This window comes from Erithacus rubecula, assembly GCF_903797595.1.
Source record: "Erithacus rubecula genome assembly, chromosome: 4".
Classification (NCBI taxonomy): Eukaryota; Metazoa; Chordata; class Aves; order Passeriformes; family Muscicapidae; genus Erithacus; species Erithacus rubecula.
This window is the reverse complement of record NC_136686.1, coordinates 25,582,601-25,606,785: the sequence shown is the minus strand read 5'-3', so window position 1 is coordinate 25,606,785 and position 24,185 is coordinate 25,582,601. Positions and strand designations below refer to the sequence as shown.

The 24,185-nt window shown below is 38.4% G+C and overlaps 1 protein-coding gene and 1 long non-coding RNA gene across 7 annotated transcripts in view; one reads left to right on the top strand and one right to left on the bottom strand.

Annotated features, from left to right (window-relative positions):
* ATP2B1 (ATPase plasma membrane Ca2+ transporting 1) overlaps window positions 1-12,184 on the top strand; it is a 58,740-nt gene extending 46,556 nt beyond the window's left edge. For 3 of the 6 annotated variants that reach the window (XM_079304841.1, XM_079304840.1, XM_079304842.1), the window contains exons 16-22: window positions 1,376-1,567; window positions 1,769-1,982; window positions 2,111-2,322; window positions 4,049-4,156; window positions 5,971-6,153; window positions 6,382-6,540; window positions 10,715-12,184. In XM_079304841.1, coding sequence (XP_079160967.1) covers window positions 1,376-1,567; window positions 1,769-1,982; window positions 2,111-2,322; window positions 4,049-4,156; window positions 5,971-6,153; window positions 6,382-6,540; window positions 10,715-11,026 — 1,380 coding nt within the window. In that variant the 3' untranslated portion in view covers window positions 11,027-12,184. The remainder of the gene's footprint in view (window positions 1-1,375; window positions 1,568-1,768; window positions 1,983-2,110; window positions 2,323-4,048; window positions 4,157-5,970; window positions 6,154-6,381; window positions 6,541-10,714) is intronic. The other 3 variants (XM_079304844.1, XM_079304843.1, XM_079304845.1) reach the window with 2 other exon arrangements.
* The window catches only part of LOC306800726, a 599,049-nt gene that overhangs the window by 104,096 nt on the left and 470,768 nt on the right, over window positions 1-24,185 (bottom strand). The window lies entirely within an intron of this gene.

The window sequence follows — 24,185 nt, the reverse complement described above, 5'->3', positions numbered from 1 at the left end:
GGCCAAATCTAGTACCTCTGAAGTACAACTGAAGCAAGAGCATTTAAGATAGTATAGGATCTTCACTTGTCTGGATCATTTGTTAGATTACATGGCTTTCTCAGCTGCCCTTTCATGTGGCTGCCAAACAGTGTTTTGGCTTTTAAGTGCTTATACTGCATAGACTCATGCCTTAAGTATGTGGGTTTTAGCTTTCTTTCAAGACAGGAGTTAGATTCCTCGAGCTTCTTTTTGCCACAGGGCTCCTCCTTAGTCTTAAATGTAAGAGGTACACTTTGGTCATGGCAGGTCACTGTAGTCTTAAAGCAATTGAAAGGAAAGAAAAAATGAGGACCACACTCCTCCTGTACCACATGCAGAAAAAGTAACACTGACTCAGATTCTACTCCTGAGAGAAAAAATGGGAAAGAGATTTCACATCATTCTCAAGGATCTTTTTGCAAAAGCATAACTTAAAAATTTGACAGCTATACATGTGAAATGTTCTAGACTGTAACAAGTATCTTTATTCTGGTAAGGTACAGCTGCTGTGGTTGCCACTGTCAGGGGCAGATTTGTTTCTTCGTTTTGAATGTTTCCTGCAGTTGCTGTCTGTATTCATCTGTGTAAGGAATTATCTTCTCTGACTGCTTACTTAAAATATGCCATATGATATGTAAAGGTATCTTTTAAGGTATACACACAGCTGTGCAGGTCACTCATTTCTTTGATAAAATAATATATCAAGAATAAGGATCATTAAATTTGCTATTGAGTTAATGGGTTTGGAATGCCAAAAGAAAAAAAGATTTTTTGAAGTAGGTGTCTTCAGGCATCATTATACAGAACCCAGCTGTTTGGGTGCTGTATGAAACTAGAGATGCTTAAAATTTAAGAATGTCATGTTGCTTTGCAATGCACATGCAGTGATGTTGCATATTCTACTGTTCAATGCTAATGCCCTTCTGCAAAAGGTTTTTGGTCATGTTTATCATCCTACTGTGTTGCAAGCGCATGTGTTGCCTGCTGCTGGAATCCATATGACAAAATAATTAGGGCACAGCTTGAACTGTACCACTGCACCATCTGGTGGCCTTCAGCTTGAACAGGGCTCAGTAACATCTCTTTGGGGAGAACTTAACATGTCTTTACTGTCAGCTCTCAAATTTATATTAAGGTATTTATTTTAAAGAAAACATTACTTTGTTTTCATTTTCCTAAACTTGAGCAAAACTTTCGAATAGAACTTGTTTCAATAGGCCTTTAGGTGCTTACATTAAAGCAGTCCTTCAGACATGGTGCATCCAAGTGAATGCTGACCAAGGACATAATAGCTTTTGTCATAAAAAGTCAGTGCATCCTGTTATATTTCATAATACTTTTCTTTTTCTATCAGGGTATTGCTGGGACAGACGTAGCTAAAGAAGCTTCTGATATTATCCTTACAGACGACAACTTCACCAGTATTGTTAAAGCAGTTATGTGGGGAAGAAATGTCTATGACAGCATCTCCAAATTTCTTCAGTTCCAGCTTACTGTCAATGTAGTAGCAGTAATTGTTGCTTTTACAGGAGCATGCATAACACAGGTATGGACCAGTGGGGGATTGTTTCAGCTAATAAAGGTTGAAAAACTCGTGATTGATTAATTCTTGAGTTCAAACTTTCACTTAAATAGTAGTCCAAAGAACATAATGCTCTTCAGAACATGCCAATGTTGTATAATAAATGAATTTAATACCTGCAGTTTCTGCTCTACTATTGGAGGGTTTATATATCTATCTTTATAGGATTCTCCACTTAAAGCCGTGCAGATGCTGTGGGTAAATCTCATAATGGACACATTAGCTTCTCTTGCCCTGGCAACAGAACCACCCACTGAAGCTCTTCTGCTGAGGAAGCCTTATGGTAGAAACAAACCTTTGATTTCTCGTACAATGATGAAGAACATTTTGGGACATGCATTCTACCAGCTTGTAGTGGTCTTCACACTCCTGTTTGCTGGTAAGAATACTGAGGCTTTACAAAGTTATTCTGAATGTTGTAGAGAGGTGTGTTTTTAAAACAATTTGTTTGCTGTAGTGAGTGTGTAAAGACACTAATAAAGCTGTTCATAAATGCCTTTTATACAGGTGAGAAAATTTTTGACATTGATAGTGGAAGAAATGCACCTCTGCATGCTCCTCCTTCAGAGCATTATACTATAGTATTTAATACATTTGTGATGATGCAGCTTTTCAATGAAATTAATGCCCGAAAGATCCATGGTGAAAGAAATGTTTTTGAAGGAATCTTCAACAATGCCATCTTTTGTTCTATTGTGCTGGGGACATTTGTTGTGCAGGTAAGCAGATTCTTGGGGGGTGAGGGGAAGATGCATTTAGTGCACTTATGTACTTGCTTACTTGGAAATGCCAATGAACTAATGACAGAGATCTTATTTCTGCAATGTGGTAAACCTTCAGGGTCAAGCACAAAATAAGTGCAGCTTGATGGAGTTTTCAGGCATTTGAATTGGCTGGAATGTTGTACTTGTTGTACATTCTGAATTTTCTAGTTCTTCTTTATCTTGATGCTCTAGTCTCTTGACAAAGTATAAAGAAGTTATGTGTGTCATCTATTCATTCACCCCCTGCCCCTAGGAATCTCTCTTATACCTAGTGTGTATCTGAACAAGAACACATTCAAACAATTATAGATAAAAATACAATTTCTTTTCTTAAAGAGATTAGGACATGAATAAGCTTTAGAAATTTAAGTATCAGTTTTTACCTTATTGGCACTGGAATCAGTGATATCTGCTGGTATACATTGTAGAGGTGTTGATTTAAGTGAAAGAAACCTGATGTCAAGGGACATGTAAGGGAATTCATACAAGCTAGTTAACTCAGTACATGCTAACAAAGGAAATGAAATGATCTTCAGTTGATTAGGTTCACATGCTGGTGTTGAAAAACAGATTTAAAACAATCTACAGAAAATTGTTTACATTAAATATTTTCACCCTCTACATAACCTTCACTTTAATTAGTCAGAAGAAATAAGAAACAAATCAATATACTATTTCATTTCAGAACTCATCTTCTTTTTGGATTATTTGGGATATAAAACCTACATATTAAACTTCTCCTTAGACCAAGCATTGGAAATGTATGCACTGTTTCTTCACAGGGAGTTTGCTCTCTCAGGTTTAGATTTTTATAAATGACACTTCTTCAGAAAGCTGGTCTTGTTTTTGGGGTTACATATGTAGCAGCTTGACTGTTACTGTGCAACAAAGCCAAACATTTAGAAATTGCTCCTGACTGCCACTGTGTTTTCTTTATATTTTTGGTAGACTGAATGCCTTCCCAACTCCTGATTTGTCATCTCAATGTTTTTTTCTGAGTTAATACTCCTTGCTTTTTCAGCTGTCAGATGCCCTACTTAATGGTCAATACTGCCTCCTCTTCATGCCTGCCCTGCTACTTTGAATTGTTGATTCTCCAGGGCAGACTTTCATGCATATAATTCCTATGCAGAGAGATACCTTGCTCATTAGGGTCCATGCAGCTTGTAATAGCTAAGGCAGTAGGAGCTCACTTAATTTAGCTTTTGAGATCGCTGCCCCCTTCCCCCAAGATTTACTACCAGTGATAATTTAAAGTTTGATACGTAACTTCGATGTGATACATAGTAATATCCTGTATGAATTCTATTAATACAAGTTTATCAATCTGTTACCTAGTTCCAAGGTGGGTGTTCATAGCAAAAGTAATCACTGTACATTTGTAGCATCCAATTCATGCTATGATTGTGAAATGAAGGGAAAAAACTACAAGTAAAATTGAGGAGTGAGCAGCTTTTCATTAGTGTGACATTTGAAGAATAAATATGCACTTCTTGAAAAGTGGAAAAATATGGCTTAGGTTTGGAAACTTGCTCAAAATGCTGAGATAGTGAAAGAATATGCTTAATAAGATGGGAAACCCCATGATCTCTTGGAGAGCTGTCTATTGTGATCTTAAAGCATTAGGGAATTTTCTAGTAACAGGTCACTGATACATGCTTCATTATGTTCTTCTTCACAGATAATTATTGTGCAGTTTGGTGGAAAGCCTTTCAGTTGCTCAGAACTCACAATTGAACAGTGGCTGTGGTCCATTTTCCTGGGCATGGGCACACTACTTTGGGGCCAGGTAAACTAGGATTTTTCAAAATGCCAAGTATCTACTTGCAACAGTATACTTTAAATGGAAAAACCAAACACACTGTCTTTAGCATTTAGATCTTTCAAGTGGACTATATAAGTATATGTAGATTAACAGTAAATAATAAAACTGACTTGTTCAATAGCTTGAAAGTTCTTAGCTGACTATTCCTTCCTCAGAGTGGGTCAATTACTCAGATTTCATAACTAGATGCTGTGGCTGGTTTGTTTAGCAATTTTTAACTAGAAGCAGCTGTAGCTACCATTTAAATATGAAATTATATCTTCAGCCAGATATGAGTACCAGAAAACGTGGTAAGAATACAAGATGCAATGAACATGCTAATGTTAAAATATATCTAACTTGGTGCTTAACGGTTTTCTTGAAAAATCAGAATTGCTAAACTTAACAGTAGTTTCTTGATTTAAAAACCTCCTGGAGCAGCAAGAAATGCAGCCAAACTCAAACCAGCTTTCTCTTTAATCTTCGATTGCATAATTGTGTCATAACTGAAAAGTTTTCCCACCTATTAAGCCATTACATTTGGACTTTTATTTCCTTTCCCCTCCCCCCAGAATGTCATTACTATTGCATGCACACAGTGCTTGTAAGCAGCAAGCTTATTTACGTGAAACTTTAGAGCCACAGAGTTTTCTATTATTTAATGACATAGTTGTCTAAACTTTTCATACCACATGAAGTTTTCCATTACAGTTTCTTTCCTTCCACTAAGTAAAAGACACTTCATGTTTCAACCATAAAATTGGTAGGATGGATTTTATTTGTAAATACATATATAGAAATATATTCTTAAAGCGACTAAGCTTTTTAACAAGGTTCTCTGAAAAATTAATTATTTAAAAAAATCAGATAGAGTCACTCTGAGGTTTAAAAGTATCGTAGAAGAGAATTGAGATGGCTTGAAATACCTTTGACCCAAAGTGTCTTGCAAGGACAAAGCTTCCCTGCTGCAGTTCATGCTGCTTTAGCATCTCATTAAAGTCAAAGAGCTTTAATTTTCTGAGAATAATAGAAACTGAAGTGTGAGCTGGGAGCATTCACAGTAGCAGTTTCAGCATAAAGGGCTGTTTATCTTGCTTTTGGAGCAGACTTTTTGCCTCTGCAGCTGCAGAAATGGTTTCTAGGTTTGTGATGATCAAGGAAAGCAGTCTTGGAATTTATCTGGGTCTGCTAGATATAATGTACCAAAAGATGACTCTCCTTAACTACATGCAGCTTCTTTTTAATTTAAGGTATATAAACTGCTGTACACCAAGTAGCCAAGTAACAGCTTGAGATACATACATACAATTTTGGAAACATCACTCACTCTTGCAAATGCATTGATATCTCCCAGGTCACAGAAGACTGAATGTCTCTTCTGTATTTCTGAATTAATTGTGGTTACTGCAGGTGATGAAGGTCCCACTTGAGGAGACATGTCATGCTCATCAAACTGACTAGATACAAGTACCATCTACAGGATTAATGGCTTTTGTAGCTTCAGTGCTGCTCCTTCCTGGCATTGTAAAATAATGTTAATGTGGAATTCTTTGTCCCTGGCAAGGCTGTTTTGTAGTCCAAGTTTAATCTTGCACATTGGTTGAGGTAGTAAGTATATTCACAGCTTTGCAGCTATTCAGATGGAGTGATTGTTTAACACTGATGCAGTCATCCTGTCTATGTAATTTTGGTTTATTCAACTTTAATTGTATGCAGAATATCTGTTAAACCTTAAGACTGGTATTCCTCCTTTTTTGTTGTTAAAAAAAGCATAACCCTGATATTTCATCCATTGTTAGTTGATTTCAACAATTCCAACCAGCCGACTGAAATTCCTTAAAGAAGCTGGTCATGGAACACAAAAGGAGGAGATTCCTGAAGAAGAGCTAGCAGAAGATGTGGAGGAGATCGATCATGCTGAGAGAGAATTGCGTCGTGGTCAGATCTTGTGGTTTAGGGGCCTAAACAGGATACAAACTCAGGTATGGCCTTGGAAAAGGTAGGATGCAGTGGGTATTATGAGGGAAATCTCTCAATTTTTGATTAAGGTGGCTGTTCTTACTGGTATGACTGAGACTGTCAAAGGGGGTATGGATGGATTTGTAATTCCTCAGTCCTCTGTTTTCTTCAGCTTTAAATGCAACTCTTGCCTGTGTATCTGCTCTATTATTAAAAAGTGCCTTTTTTTCTTTACTTTTTGTGTGTTATAGATGGGATGGTCCTTTCTCTTGTTCTCTCTCTCTCTTGCTGAGCAAGCTGTCACAATCTCTGATTCCTTGCAGATGGATGTAGTGAATGCTTTCCAGAGTGGAAGTACCATTCAGGGGGCTCTAAGGCGGCAACCCTCCATCGCCAGCCAGCACCATGATGTAACAAATATTTCTACCCCTACACATGTAGTGTTTTCCTCTACTACTGCTTCTACTACTGTGGGGTGTGAGTGTGTGTTCCTAAAGTGCATGAAATTAACATTTCCTAATTCACATACCTAACGTTTCTCATTTTCTCCTAGTACTTAAAATCATCGTTCAGGCTTTTATAGAGCTCTTCCACAAAGTGGAGTCCTCAAGACTTTTTTTTCTTAGAGGGCTGAGAACAGGTGGAACAGTTTCAACAAAAGACTTTATTGCGAAAGCTGTGAGCCTGCACATCCTGTGCCTTCATCCATTGGTGTACAGAGGGATTTTTAAGATAAAAAGGGAAAACTGTTGTAAATTTTCGAGTATATGCCTCTTAGGGTGACTTGCATTGAGCAAGTGAATTGACTGTGCAATCATGGACCCAGGTCAATAAAAATAAATCTCTTACACTGCAGCACAAGCAATACTTAAGTAAGCAAGCTAATTTGGAAACAAATGGTATGTTGAAGATATGAATGTAGTTAGAACATGGAGCACTAAATGCATTTTCTTTGTAGCCTGTAAGGAGCTTTATGAACCTCTGCTTTCACTGGACCTTATTTACTGAATAACAACTTTCTCAACATCAGGATTCAGGTGGCGAAACAAGGCTTCTAAAATGTATACAAGTCAGAAGAAACATGAATTAGCTAAGAGAAAAAGTAAAAGCAAATTAAGCATTAAATGGCAAAACTTTAATTCGAATCTGAAGGGTTCTTTTTCCTCTCTAGGTTCACCTGGGAGCAGTTCATAAGCCATCAGTGAAAGTGAAGTTTGTCTCACCTCAATTCTACCCTCTCTATATTGTGCTCTAAGTGGCATTTCAGTTTCAGCCTTCCTCTCTGTAGAGGCTGGAGATTTATTTACTCTTGGATGTAGGCCTAAACTCTGGAGCCAGAAGATGCATAGTAGTTGTAGTTGAACACTGATAGCCAATATCTTTGTACAGTTTTCCATCTTAATACATGTTTAACTTTCTTCTCTAACTTCCTAGAGACGAGTTAAAGAATTGGTTTTTCTAAAATAATTCTGAGAGGGCTTTCCCCTTCCCCTCCCTGCTTAAACTTTCAGATTACCAGATGGATGAAGACCCTTAATTGCAGGAGCTGTTTTAAGTGAAATGGTCTCTTTTTTTTATTTTTGGGCTCAGCCAGAATTCGCGTGTGATTTTGCACAAGTATTTACCTCTGTATTTGTTCTCCATTGGCAAGACAGGTATTTCCCTACCTTGCAGTAGTACTGAGAAGCTCAGCTCACAAATTTGCATGCCTCAAGAACACAAAAGGAAAAGTAGATTTAACACTTAAGAGCACACAGGATTGCATCTCCTAGTTAAAATGCTAATTAGTAACCTGTATCCCTAACTACACTCCAGAACATTAATTAGACATACAGAATTCTCTAGAGAGCAATGACATTCCATGCTGCTATTTGAGCAGAATCTACTGGGCACTGCAGCATCTCATTGCATCAATTGATCAATGCAGATACAGAGCTACCATAGCGGAGAGCTAGTTTTTTATCCTCACTATTAAAGCCTTCTGCTACGCCCTTCAGAAGAGCTTTTGAGAACTAATTTAGATTAATGGGAAGCAGATGTGTTATTGTCTCTTTTTTGGAGCTGCTTGTTGGAAAATAGTTCTTATGAAGTAAGGTTGCAACACTTAAGCAGCCATCTGGCTAGGAGGATTTGGAGTGCCAACTACATTCCTTGCTATTCTGGTACTAATATGAGGAAGGCCTGATGACAGTATGAATTACACTTAACAAATTGTCTTGTTTGCACCTCACTTACATGATTTATTTATAGTTATCCCTCTTGTTTAATTATCTTAAGTGGTTGAAAATAGAGCCTTCAAAACACTAGATTTTGCCTTTTAAAGTGCTGAAAGTTTGATTTCTGCCTTTGTGGCTGGACTCTGAGGGTCTGGGCTTGCTATAGTGTCTAGTCCACTTATGTAGTATGCATTCTGCATGGAAACCAAGCCTTTATTGTGGATATGCATATATTCTATGATAATTACAGCTGTCCTCTTAAGCCAGAATTGTTTTTCATTGCTGCTGATGTTCTAAATTCTCATCCATAAGCAATGAAAAACAGTCCCATGAGACATTCATATTTCATTTTGCTACATAAATGGCACAGTGGGGTGCACCATGCCAAATAAAGTCATTGCAAACTTTAGGTCTGCCATTGTCACTGCTTATTTTCTTGGTAAGTGCCAAGACAGTTTAGGTAGCTGGCTGGACTTGTTTAAACCTTGTATAATGCGCCAACTCCTTGAGAGCATGCTCAGTTTTTTTCATGAACAGTAAAGTACTAGCTGCCATTGTAATCTTTTCTCCAGCACACTCACTCTCTCTTCTGTCCTCCCCTTACTGGTAGTTATGCCCTCTCCCTTGACTGTGTGCCCGAGCCCTGTGTCCCCTTATTCCCTGTGCCCTCTTCCCTTGCCTCCATGGGTAATTGGGCTCAGCATGTACCTGTAGTATATAAATGGGGACATGATCATTTTGGAGTAAAATTCTTTGTGCAAGTGGTCTCAGGGAGCAGAGGTGGGGAAACGATGCTACTTGTAGAGGTCAAAGAACATAGTGGGGACATGGGACTTTATCAGGTGCAGTGGTTCTATTTAACCAATTTGATTTAACACATTGCTTTGGGGGAGCCCTTCTCTGTTTACAGTGAACTTCCCTGGTGTATCCTAGCTATTTTGAAATCTTTGCTCTTGATTTGCTTGACCTTCCTTCATTCCTTCACCTGGAAGTAACTGTATTTTTTCTGTTGAGGAACTCTCCAAGCACTAGTCATGATGTATTTCTCAGCTTGAAACAAGTCATCTTGGATGCACTAAATAAAGCTTTAAATTTAACTTGCTGCTTGTAACAGCAAGTTCTTGTTTACTACGGAGTTGTTTTGCTGCTTACTATTTCACACTATTTCACACTGTTTTGGTGGAGACTTGCTCAGGATAGAGATATTGAAAACTGAATAGGGAGTCAACAGCAGAGGGAAACTATCTCAGGAAAAGTGTTGGACAAATGAGTCAATGACTTCTGCCTCACCTTACTCGTTTTATCGCTTCATGAATTTATCAGTACAAGAATGAAATTCATTCTTGAATTTCTCTAGTTGGTCAGGGAAACATGGGGAATGGAAGAAGGGGGATGTGGGCAGCTGGTGTCAGCATTAAGTTTGGAAAACTTAAATTCAAGTCTGTCTGAACATGCACAATTTGCAAAACAAAGCTGTACTTTCTTTTGTATCTAATTTAACTATGAAAGGTTTATTTATGAATTCTGTTAGATTAGCATTTTGATTAAAAAAATATTAAACAACAAAATACACGAAACAGTCCTGAGCCTGGAAATGGTGTCCATGAATTCAGTGTAAATTGAAGACTCGCACAAAGGCTGATCATCCTGCTCTTCTCATACTTGGCGCTACTTAAGTAGTCTCTTCAAAGTCACAACCTGTCCTGGCTACTAAACTGTGCAATACAGTATCCAATTTCCTAGTTCTGGTCTTAAGTTTCCAAAGCACTGTTTACTAAGGAGCTTTCTTTAGTGTGGTAAATGGCTATATACTCGAATATTTACAGCTGTTACAGCGGTATCCTTTTTTGCATGACTTCGTAAATGTTTGTTCATTGTGACATTTGGCTTACACTTGCTTGGCTTTTTCATAGTCAGTTGGCATTCTAATTCCTAGCATGAGAATTAGTGACCCTTTTATCCCCTAACTTATTTTCAGCCTCTCCTTTCCTTCCCTCCCTCCAATCTCACCCAAATATTCAATAAAACACTCACTGAGATTTATTTAATTTTTGAGTAAGTAAATATTTGTTGGCCTCACTTCTGAAAAATGCTTAGCCCATGTTAAATAATTAAACAATTCTAGTGCCATGTCTGAATTTTAGGCCCTTCAGCTTTTTGCAGTGCTTTCACAATTTTTATTCCCACGTGTAGACTGGCAGTGCTCTACTGAAATGCTCTTCATTTTTTACAGTTTATTGCAAGTTCCACTGCATCATACAAATTTGATTCACTCATGTCTCGCTGTTTGTGGATTCAAACTCATAAGAACCATGCCATTACCAGTAAATCTGCAGCATTTCAGCAATGCTTTTTTCTTCGTTTACAGATCCGAGTGGTGAATGCATTTCGTAGCTCCTTGTACGAGGGGCTAGAGAAACCTGAGACACGAAGTTCAATTCACAATTTTATGACGCATCCTGAGTTTAGAATAGAAGACTCCGAGCCTCATATTCCCCTTATTGATGATACTGATGCTGAAGATGATGCTCCAACAAAACGCAACTCTAGTCCCCCTCCCTCTCCCAATAGAAATAACAATGCGGTTGACAGTGGAATTCACCTTACAACAGACAAGAACAAGTCTGCTACCTCTTCATCCCCAGGGAGCCCACTACATAGTTTGGAAACATCACTCTGATTGTAAGCTGAATGTTAACACACTAGCTGCATTGTAAAGAAATTGAAACTGGGTCTCTTCACACATTATGATGGACAAGATGCTATTCTTGTCTTGGACTTCAACAGAAGAAACACTTGTACGAATGTAGATTTATTTTTTTAAAAAAAGCTTTCTGCCAGACTGGAGGGTGCTTTTCTGGGGGTGGGAGTAATAATGAACTCTGACAGATAAACAGTAACTCAGCATAAGTGACCTGTGGATCATCTGTTGTACTAAGAATGGTCCTGAAGAGTGTGTTAGCAGAGCTTTAGTTTATCATGATCCTTTTCTGAGGGGAAAGCTGGGAAGGGCAAGGAGGCCCTGGATCATTGAATTGATACTTTAATTTCTGCTGTTGGCTGTTAATAATTTGGATTATTTATGTTTATAAATGATACAGATCTGTTTACAAGGTTTGTAGATACTTTTTTGTTCCTGTTCATAGATGGGAAGCTTCCTTATAAATGATGCAGAGAAGACAAAAAAACAAAACAAAAAAAACCAAAAAAACTAGTCCTTCAAATACTGCTGTATTTTCAGGAAAAGGGTGTTTCTATTGAAACTGTACTAAATTTTGCCTGCAATTTACCTTGTTAAATATTGTAGATAAATTGCTACTACTAATAGCCAAATAGATAACACTAATGCTTTGTAAAAACATGAGCAGTGGTGTTCTAATGAAGTTATGGCCTCTGTCCTAATTAGTTTCTTAAATACATTTACTACTTAATGGTTTTGAAACAACTGTTTAATTTTTAAAAATTTTGAGAAACTTAATGAAATAACTTTTGTTCAGAACTTAGTAGGATTGTTTAATGCAGGACATCAATACGTGATGGAACTTGCTTGAAATATTTCTGTTATCTCGGGCAAAATGGATTAAATCAAAATACATCAGAATCTTAGTCCTTTGTTTTTGTCTAATCATGTTAGTTTAGTGCTGTCTTGGTGAACTGTGAGTGGAACTGTGATTTTTTTCTAATCTATAGAATCCTTCATGCAGCATGAGGGCTGTTGGCATTTTGAAAGGTTGATAGTGGGTAGCATACATGTTCTCCTTTTTGTTTTTGAAACTTGTTTGTAAACATGAATAAATCTGCCCTTTTGTTAAAATAAAATTGCAGCAATGGTTTCTTACAGATTTTTTTTTCTCAGCTCCTTCACTGGAAATACAGAAAGTACTTTTTTGTGTTACTGGTTACCTTTAAACTGCAATTTCAAGATGGTAACAGCCCCACTCCAAATATCTCTTTGGGTAAATGGAATCATGGTGGCTGCCTCCAGAATGAATGTAAGTTAAGGTACTCAAAAGTCTTCACTGAGCCAAAAGGATACTCCTGGGGAATTATTAGGTCTGCCTGAAATTCCGAGACTTGCTGTGAGTACCGTGTAAAAAATGTATCTCTGACTGTTCAAGTGAGGGAGACTGAGAACTGACATAAAGTGCAGGTGAAATGCACCAGAACTGAGCAACTAGAGATTGACTGAAGGAGTTATGGTCTGCCTCTGCTGTATTGTTCAGACAGTGAAGGATGATGAAAGAGGACTTGGTCTGGCACTTACTCATGTTTTCTAGGTCCAATAGTACTAAATAGAGCAACAGAAGACATGAGTTGTAAGATTTTCTTTCTCCAGCTCTATATTCTTTAAAATAACAAGTGAATTTTTTTGTCTAATAATCTAGAATTATGGACATTTTTTAAAGTGGTCCCTTCAAAGGACTGCAAGAATTAAGTTGGTAATGAGGAAAGAGATAATACTAGAGCTAACTGCAGAAATGAGCAGGTTGGGAAGCTCAAGCACATCTCTCCCTTGTGGTGGGGTACATGCATGATGGGGTTGTCCTTAAGCAGATATTGTTCAACCTGTGGCACTGTATCCCACTGTCAACCACTCCTGAATTCCATCTTTTCTATTATACTTCAGTAAATACACTGAATTCTAGGCAAGGGGTCGAGGGTGGGGGGTTGCACTTGACACTTTGTATAGTAATTTCTCCCACATGTTTCTAGCACTTTTCTTACATCATAGTTCTTATCTAGAGCGCTTGGTAGGGGGGTCAGTTTTTATGTAAGCTATTTTCTCTTTACTACAAAAGTCAGATAAGCATTGGCTTAAAATAAAGGGAGTTTTCTTTACCTGTGAAGTACACTGCCATGTGGAAAAGTATCTTCATTTAACTTCATTAATGAGTAATGATTTGACTTCATTTCAAAATAGACTTTAATTTTCCCCTCTTCTCTAGGTGTGATCATGACTGCATGTTATCTTTTTTGGAATAAAATCTACACTTAAGCCTTTTGTGGGGGGTGGGAGGGTGAATGTAGGGTTTGTACATCTCTGGTCCCTCTTGATTCTGTTAACATCAGTGTGCTGTTCTTACAGGAAACTTCCTTAAAGAAATAAGGAAAAGTTGTTTAAGAGGGGGGTATGCTTTCTTTGTGATCTCAAGAAATCATAACATTGCCTAGATTATGAAATGGTTTTCACTAAGCTCATGAGGCCTTCATTGCCTTTCTGGTTGTAAGGTTTACTTGTCTTTCTTCTTGTAACTGAAATAAATAAAAGTGCTGTTCATCTCAGTCTGTATGGGGACTGAAATTCTTGAATGTCAGTACAGTACTGATTTAAACCTGAAATGCATGCCAGTTCTATAAAACAGCTCTTGCTACAATTTTGTGCTCATTTGCTTTCAAGAGGTCATGGTATATAGTGTCCATGGTTGAGCAGTAGTGACTTTGAACATGAACTCAGTTCTAGACTGACTACTATCTGGAGTGGCTTAAAATGTGGTTTCCTGGGTGGGATGTCTACTGTAATTTTGTGTATGTTACAACACCTCATCTTGGCTCTGAAGAAGGGCTGAAAATGGTAATACAAGAGGACCCATTTTTTTTTCTGTATTGGCCTTAACAGGAAGAGGAAAATGTTGCATAGTAGTCTGGAGAAAATAATGGAGACAAATGCCTTTATGCTAGATGAGTGGGTAATGAGTGTAGCAAATACAAGCAGCCAAAAAAATTGAAATAACATACTCTGAGGCTTTCTTAGAAAAAGAGCAGATATTCCAAATGTGTTTTGAAGTAAGCAAGCAAATGTGAAATTGATGGAAGGATAACTTGTGTATACTGAGTATTGGAAAGTGATTCCAAAGGCCTGATAATTTCAATTTCTACTGCAAGTAGTTTCAGCCTTTGCAGAGCTCTAGAATAATCCAGATTATTGTAAGCATTACATAAATTAAAGTAGAATATCCTTAATGTCTATACTACTTTTCTAATGCAGATACTCGGATTGAAAGAGCTGCTGCTTTTTTTCCACCTGCACCCTCTCCCCCAGCATTCTTCTGATTTTATAGATTTCAAGCCCTCACTGAAGTACCTTAACTGTGTTGAATGAGCCTGGCCAGCATGAAGGGTTCAGCTCCAATTTATGTCCAGACTGATTAGGCCTGCTTATTCAGGGCCATGTCATGAGAAATTCTGGGCCAGAATAAAAAGCCTTATAGCTGTTCCTGCCAATCTTCCCCCCTGACCTATATACAGAAATACCTAACCACCTTCCTCAGGAGGTTGCAGCATCCACCAAGGAGATATGACACTGTGCAAAACAGAAGCCTCCTGCAGGTACTACTTGTCCTTTGTGCTCAAAAATTAGGGTTTGCTAAGAAAATGATGGGATGGGCTTTGCTGAAAAAGGTCAGCATGTAAAAGGTAGCTCACTGGATAGCTTTACTACTGTTATATACACCTAACATAGAGTTTTCTACAAAATCTATACAATTATCAGTTTGAAAAATGTTCCTTGACTTGCCCCAGACAGAAGACTGGGAATTTAGACTTGGAAAAATAACTAACAGGAGTATTTCTGGGAATTAACAGCTTTTGGTGGAAGTGTACATTCTGGAATACTGGAACATCATCTCACATTCTGGTGTAATGACAAGTGTCAATCCAAACCTGAAGCAGCAGTTGCTCACCAAAATGGAAGTATGCACTCTGGATCCCTTTGAGCCCTTGCAAATGTAGCAGCATCTAACTATTCTGAACATCTTCATCTGCTTTCCTAGGCTGCCTCCCTTGCAAGGCATGAAGCTGAATCATGCTGAAAGACTGTAAGTATGTTCATACAGAAAACTTTTCTATGTCTTCCTCCTTGGCAAAGGCACAGTCTTGCATTCAATCTATGGCAACTGCTCAGGCACAGAATGAATACTGGCTTTTCCTGTTTTAAAGCTTTCAGTCTCTTGTAGACAATCAGGGTTTGCAGTTCAAATATTTTGTGTGAAAAGCCTCCCAAAGCTTTTGACTTAACATACAATAAAAACCACAAAGCCACTCTACAAATAGACTCTAGAAGATATGTTTGTTTCTTTGACAATTTAAGTTTTACAAATACAGAATATAACTTGACTTTCTCAGTCTTCCACAAGTTGGTTGCTCTGATGGCTGTTAGGCACAAAGCCTCTTCAGTTATGACCAAAGTTTGTTGAAAGATCTCCTGAAGGTAAGCCTGTAACTGGCAGATGTTTGTGGGGAAATACATAGCTTATTTTGAATGCTGTGCTGGCAGCTACTGCGTAGTGTTTTGTGCTATGTATTTCAGGATAGAATCTCCAAAATGAACAATTTATAAAGTTCAGATCCCTGCAATAGAACCTGTCAAAGGATACATGAGTCGGGTACAGAATGCATGAAATTGGAAAATTTTGAACCAATATTTCGGTAGAAACCAGGATTTTGTTTTGGACAACACTGCTTTAGAGATAGGAAGATTTTTCTTTAATCACTTGCCATATATTGGCAATTAATGTTCTGATCAGTGCAACAGTTTAATTCATTGAGGACTCTCATTCAAAAAGCATTCCAATAAACAAGTGTTTTTAAATGAAAAGCAAACTCTGGAAAAGGTTCTTCTGGTCATATTTTAATTTTCCCAAACGATAAGTCATTCTTAGCTTCTTTCCTTTTGCCAAATCAACTAGGCTCTGTTCTAATAAATCTGGCAGTATATAGACATGAAATACAACTTGGTATCTTCTTCCTGTCTTCTCCCTTCCAGTCTGCCAAGGATGATTGTAAGGAATCAGTGAAGGACAGATGGGGTAAGATGTGCAGTTGTGGGTTTGTCTCCTTTATCATATTTCCATCTTGCCTTTTGATCTTCTGTTCTGCTTTCTTCTTCAAGATCTCACCCACTCTCAGTAAATTTTGGGAGTACTTTTTATATGGTAGTATCTTTTGGTGCTGCAGTCCAGAGCAGCTCATAGGAGAGTTCTTTCCACAAGATCTGTGGAAAGAACTGGCTTTGGAAAAATAAAGAATTAAAAAGAGACAGACGGGTTTTTTCCCCCCAATTAGAAAAACAGCAAAACAACAGTATGAATTTCATTACAAAGGTTTAAGCCCAAAACAATTTGCTTGAGTTGCAGAAATATTTTGCTACATTTAAAGAACTTAGTGTTATATCAGAGTTGGATTCTCTTTTTATTGATTCTCACATAATTGCCTATAAAACTTTAATGCTAATGTAGGAAGACATTACGAAACTGCCATTCTGATCTTTAAAATGTTGCAACAGCAAAAAATTTCAAAGAGTCCACGCATAACCTACATAGTAAAACTAGCTGCCTGGCTGATCAAATGTTATAGTAATGAGTTGATTCAACCCAAAATATGATGTTCTAACTATTGAAAAAATAGCTGAGTTTCTGCAAAACAGAAACAGGTCCTTTTTTGTTAGAAATAACACATTCCTTTTGAAACTAAAACACATTTAAAACTAGTATGTTTAGAGGATGTGGGGAAGTGCCTACAACACTAACTTCCAACATACTGTGCAATGGCTCTCTTCCTTAAAGGTGCAGAAATCTTTAGAATTTTCATCTGTAGAGTCAATATATTGAAGCACGTTTAATTTCAAAAGTCTTCATGATTCAATAAAAGTTAACAGGAGGTTAAAAGTATTGAGTGGCCATTTTAAAAGTGCTTGGGATGCCCAACCAATTCTATAGGCATGTCACTACTTGAATACAGTTATTATAGTTTTAAATTTCACTGACTTCTGTCTTTTTGAAAAGTGCCATAAATAGTCTAAGTCTGAATATCAACTAAATGATCAAGTATCATCTTGATACCAATCAGCACAATCAGCATTTTGTATATTTGAATGAAGAAGTGATACAGGCTTTTTGATCACTGGATGAGTGTGAACCGATAAAATACCACTTGAGAAAATGATTTTCCATTGGTTTTCTTCATTACTGCCCCCAAAGGCAATTGGCACAACCAACAGACCCCTCAGTGTTTGTTTTTCAAGGTCATGCTTCATCTCTGACAATCATTGTCAAAGAGACTGAAATACTGGGACACACTCATGCATGCTATCACATATCCAATTTGAAACCTCACACTTGGAATCAATCCAAGTCCAACAGTTAAGCCATAGACAGCTATTTCCAAACTCTCTACATCTGGGATATTGCCAAATAAAACAGAAGTGCTCCTGTGGTTTTCTTGCCTTGTTTTAGTCTTGTAATTCTTGATTGTGCTGTAACTCAGAAATCAGGCCTTAGTGGAAACTTCATGGAAAAATCTGTTCAGGTACTAAGCACCACCTGAATAATAAAATTATTCAGCTCAAGTGGTTTGCTTTTGTGTTATGAAATGAAAGGGCTTAGCCATTTCTAAGAAGGAATTTTGTTAATTTTCTGTTCATGCCTGTTGGTCTACCATCTCCAAACTTTTGAACAAGCTCTGACCCCTGTCAAGGAGGATCTCCTGGAGTTGGGGATCTCTTTTGCTTCCCAGCAGGGAGCCTAGACAAGTTCATCTTACACAGTCAGCCTTGTTGGCTTTCCAGCAAAACTGTAGTTTTTATTAGCAAGCTGCTCTGCCTCACTGCAGGGATGTGATTGGGTTGCAACCCAGCCTTTCACAGAGTGAGGCTGTCGTGTGTGATGCTGGCCCAGGTCACCACTCCTCTCCTCCTGCAGAGTTCCCTCCCTTGTGCCATTTCAACAGCTTCTGTGACAGTGTGGTCAACCACACTGGAATGATTTCTGGGTAACCTGCTGCTGCAGGCTGGTGCTGTGGGGTGTTCTCTGCACAGCAAAAACTCCAGCACAGACATGCTCCCCCTGTGACTCCTGCTGCCCTGTCTAGAGCTCAAGGAATAACAACCAAGGCACTGGAAATGAAGGAAGTAGGAATTGAAAGAGGAGAGTGGAAGGAAACACATGAGTAATGAGGTTTCTGAAAACTTATGTGGAAGTAAAGCAGGGTAACAGGATAGGAGTAAGAAGAGTAAAAAACATGAATATACAGGTTGAAAAGCTTGTGTTTCAATGCAGATTTATCCAGCTTGAGGCACTAATGTCAGGAGCACTACAAACTATGCCCTCTAGTTATGCTAGAGAATTTCAGTCATACTTTCCCTCTTGTTTTGGTTGGGAAAAGAACCAATGATGATCTGTGCTGTGAATCTGAATATCAAATTTTGACAACTGCTATGGATCCCCCTCGGATTTCACGTAAGTGATGACAGGAGAGAGGGAGCATAACAAAACTAGAACACCGACTCTTCTTGTAAACTGATGTAAGAAACTTCATCTAGTGGTTTTTATTTAAAATACAAAAATTAAACATGGATGACATAATTAAGTGGTGTGTCACAGTAAAATGTTCTTATCTGCAAGTGCTCATCTATTTTTGGAGAAGACAAAGTTTCATGATTATATTGAATCCTAAGGGAGGAAAACTTCCTTGCAGCAGGAGTGATCTTGAAGGCAGGTCTTGTAGCAATCGTATAAGACCCTTTTCTGGCAGCAGCTGGGAAATTTTAAAAACTACCTGTTTTATGGATGCAAAAATAAGCTGCTTATACTAATGACAGGCTATGTTCTTAAAAATATAATTTTTGTTAAAGATGAACTCTATTAAACTAGAGTGAAGGTAGCCAGCAAACAATTTCTAAGTAAGATTAGGGAAAAAAAATACAGAGATTACACAGGCTAAGTTAGAGTTCTCATCTCCAACAGGCTTCCTTCTGACCATTTTAGCCTGAATTTACATTAGAAAGATTGCATGGTGTGAAAACTCTTGTTAAGTTGCAGCCTTAGAGCACAATGATGGAAAACTCCATGGATTTGTTCTGAATGGGCAGAAGCCACCAGACCATGCTCCCTTGGCAATTCCTGCTACTGCACCTGCAAAAGTTGTGGCATCCAGGTATTCCTTGTAACTCTGAAAGGGAATTGCAGCAATTTGCTGCATATCTTGTCTGCCACATGGCCCTGCAGCTAGGACTAGTCTCCATAGTACCTGTATTGCTAATTGCCACTGTAAAACACCCTGGGGAATTGCAACTGGATTGTGATGGAGATTCTGTATATAGTGAGTCCATACACTGCAGCCTTGCAATTAGTAATGTGCAAGATGATGAAAATTCTATGATATAACAGAATGTTACCAGAAACCAGAGGGGGTTTTTGAAAACTTGTTTGAATGAGAAAACTGGGGGCATTCTTCCTGGCTTCATTTTGTGATACTAAGCAGATGCCTCCTTCTGCTTTACTCCACTCGAGGGTACATGGCTTGCTCAGCCACTCAGGAGTTATCTTCCTCTGAAACAGAACCTGTCATTATGCTCAGATCAGCATAAAATTTCATAACATTAGAGCCACTGCAATAAGGCGTTGACACAAGCTGACACACATACAGCTATGTATGTATAGAGCCTTCCTGCAAGAGAGGAAAGGGAGTTTTTAAAAAGAATGCATGGAATGTGTAAGGTATTTGCAGTTTGGACTTTCTACCCCCAAGATGACCCACTATATGTGCATGCCTCACCAGTGGAATAGGGCCTGTTGATTAGATTTTCACCATTTTATTAGGCATGATTTTATAAGATTTAACACCACCACCCATTTTGCAATCAGACAAGTGTCTAGCTATCTCATCTATGGTGGCAGCTTTTGTACTTGATACAGCACACAATCAGAACAATGTATTTCATAATAAAGCAAGAGAGTCTGAAATTACTACCACTCACTCCCTTAATTTTTCTCTGTGCATCAGCCACAGAAGTAACATTCTAGAGAAAATCTATATGGTAGCTGTAGGAAGCATCTGTGGCAGTCCATCATGTTGTGGGTTTGCCAACTGTCATGCTGGAAAGTTCTTCCTGCCCAAGCAGCCAGTGTGCAACAGAAAAAAAAAAAAAAAAAAAAAAAAAGAGAGAGAGAGTACAGATGCAGGCTTTCCTTGTCCAGACACAAGCCCCTGCCCTACTTTGGTAAAGTAGTGATGAATGCAGATGTAATTTGCAATGTTGTCTCTCTCTCTCTCACATCTTCTCTGCAACTATCCTGAAATGAAGCAGCTGCCATGACTCCTGTCCCACTGGATGGGTAGCTAACCTAAGAGAATCAGTGTCTCCTGGTTATTTCAAACCTACTAATGAAAGTCTGATTCAGTCCTGGTAAAATAAACTGGAGGCTCAGTCCTTAGATGCCACAAAGCAGCAGCAGAGGAGAGAGCAGTGAGACTCCTAAACCAGTGCCCAGGTCATTTCTGGAGCAGTCATGAGATAATAGATAAGGATTCTTTTAGAGGATGCAAGGGAGGTGTGGAGCTGGGAGACTTGCACTATGACATTGCCAAACAAATGCATAGAGCACAGCCCTGTGCTAAGCACCTGGAGTCTCTGGGGGGGTCAGACCTCACCATTCAGAGTGCAATTAACAGAAGAAATTAACATCAGTGATGTAGCTGCAGTTGTTCAAACACTATCAGGTTCCTTATTTTTCAATAATTGTGGCATATTGCTTTTCCTCACTTGTTTTTGTAATTACAATTGTTATAATTTCTCGTACTTTGTACCTGATAGTTGCAGACATTGGTTTCAAGCACTTATTTTAGCTTTACTGCTATTGGAAGACTGCTGTTGAAAATGTGCATTCTAAAGAAACTGTCTGGAGGATTTTAGAAAAATCAGAAACAGGATGAATGTCTAGCTCACAGTTCTTATTTCAGTGCTCCAAGAAATTACTAGTGTGCTTCCAGGGAATAGTTACTCCTGAAAATTATGTAAAAATAAAATTCAGAGTTATAAGAGTTTTTTTTTGTTGTTTTTTATTTATTTTTTTTTAAGGCCACTTGCTTAAATTACCAATAAGCATGCATAACATGGTCCACTTGGCCAGTTACATTTTTTCCTGAAAACTTAGTGAGCTCTGATATCAATAGCTCATTTTTCTAGTTAGATTTCTTATTCTAAATTCCTTGTTCCAGCTTACTCTATCCCCTAGATCATTCTCCTTTAGGTGAAATGTCACCTTGTAGTAACTATCTCTAGAGATACTTTACCAAACTAGGCATCTCCATGCAATTCACCAGTTTTCATTGATTCACCTTTGCAGTTAGCATCCACATTATAGTAGATGAATGATCCTGTACTAAATGAAGCTGCTCTAAATCATTCTATATAGCATGTTCTGAAGCATTAATAAATTTGGACTAACCTTTGCTATGGTGTACTAAATTCTTCCAAAATTGTTCTAACTCTCGCAAACTCAGGCACAGGAATAGCCCTTGATTTTTAAGTGCACATTACTAAACAATTTGCTAAAGTAACTTGATTCCAACACATGGAATTTTGCATCACTACAGAATTTCAGGTATTATATGCAAAGAGACACCATACTATATATGTATTTAGAAAAAAAAAACAACCCAACAAAAACTGCTTTACTTATTTTTTGAAAAGCTGGATGCAAGTGAATTGAAATTAAAATATATTTACCAACATGCACATGTTACTGACAATGCAGGAAACTTTACTGGTATTGATCATCCATTAAAACACTAGAGGGAAAAAAGGAAGATGGTCTTTAAATTTGGAACTGCATATGGGTATTCATCTACATAGTGATGCTACTGATAAAACACCACAATAGCATTGTCCCAATAAATTTCATAATAAAACCTGTTCAATAACCCCACCCCCCCACAAAAATCAGTCACTGCAAACGTTCTGAGATTTAAACAATGTATATACATTATAGAGGGCAGGAGTTATAGTCTGACATTTAAGGTAACACTAAGAGACTTACAAGCAGCTCAAAGCATGCTGCATATTACTCTGTCAGTGTTTTTATTGTGCTGTTTGGGTATTAAGGGAGGAACATTAGGGAATTAATCCCCATAGTCATTATAAAGATATGTATCTTTTACACAAAAGCATCTAATTAAAAGGAGCAAACAAAAAAGGACCTTTGTATAACACACCCACTTTTATACAAATTCTAATGACTCTAGGTTCTTTGGCAGAGTAATTGTCACTCTCTAATCCAGTTTCTTTCTAATCTAGTTTCTAATCCAGATAGTTATCTGTTTTAAAGTGTTGGTCTTGAATTACACAGTTTTCTTTCACACGTGTTTCCCTTCAGGCATCAGTAATAAGAGAGAAGTTCTCTTATTTATCCTTCAAATACAATCCCTACATTGAAAAAAGAAAAATCTCAAGCATCTTTTAACAAGAATAGACCACTCATTATTTTTGTGGCCCTCCTCCAGACCTGCTCCAACAGGTGCATGTCCTCCTTATGCTGGGTGCCCTATGGTTGTACACTCCAGGAGGGGTCTCATGTGAGCAGAGCAGGGGGAGAGTACCCTGCTCCACCCAGTGGTGACCTGACTTTTGATGCAGCCAGGGTACATTTGGCTTTCTGGGCTGGCAGTGCACATTGCTGGGTGATGTCCAGCTTCTCATCCGTGGGTAATCCCAGTACCTTCTCCCCTGCTTTCAGTCCATTCATCCCTCAGTCCATATTGATACTGGGCATCGCCTCAAGCCAGGCACAGGACATTTTATACTTGGTGACATTTGTACATGCCAACTCCATCAACCATCAAGGTCCCACAAGGATGGCATTCCTTCCCCTATATTGATTGAACCACTCAGCTTGGTGTCACTCACAAACTTCTTGAAGGTGCACTCAATCCTAGAATCTATGCCATCAGTAAAGATATTAAATACTATAGACCCCAAACCAGACCCATGGGGGGACACCACTCAGCACCAGTAGCTCTTTGGTTGCAGTCATACAATTCCTTGCCATCTAACAGTCCATCCATTAAGTCCACATCAATTTGGAAGCAAAAGTAATGGAAGGGATGATATTAAAGGCTTTACAGAAGTTAAATGACATCACTTACCTTTCCTTTGTCCCCTGATGCAGTCACTCCATCACAGGCAGCCATAGATGAGGGGGGCATGATTTGCTCTTGGGAAAGCTGTGTTGACCGTCTTGAATCACCTTCATGCAATCACCTCTCATATGCTTTGACACAACTTCCAGCAGGACTTGCTCCATGCTCTTGTCTGGCACCAAGGTGAGGCTGGCTGGCCAGCAGTTCCCGGGGTCTGGGTGTGATAATCCCTTCCCTCCAGTGCCCAAACAGTTACAGGTACTCAGTGGCACTTCAGCCACTGAATGGTAGTCACGGCCTGATTATCACAACTTTTCAAATATGATGGAGACATGGCTCAGCCATTACACCTGCCAATTTCCTCAGAACCCCAGGATGTTTCTTAGACTAATACATAAATATTTATTCCAAATTATCTCTGTATTTTAAATTGTTATGTACCTACTTGGTATTCTTTTCCATTCTCTTGCTGCTGTTGGCAAACAGACTTTAATGGGATTTTGAAAAGAAAATTTCAACAGAAGCAAAAAACAACACTACTCCACAAGTTGTTATAGGTTTAATATTTATTTTATTTTCATAACCATTTTGATGGAGAAAAAAAAAAAAGTAGGATCAGAGGTTGGAAATATCATAAGGTACAATGGTTCCACAACAGCAAGACAGTCTGCAATTAAATCTTTGTACCCTTGGACTACATTCTCTTCCTGCATGTAGTGGACGAATACCCAACACCACATAGCAAAGCAGATGTCACACTCCCCTCTAGTGACAGAGTGGGACCTCCTGAGGCCACTCAGCAGCCTGGACAGCTCTGCTGCTAACACAGCTGCTCCCAATAGGATCCCACATAGTTACAGCTGGGGTTCCTACTTTTATTTTAAAGTAGGATTAACACCAAGTTAAAATGCCTCATTTTAGACATG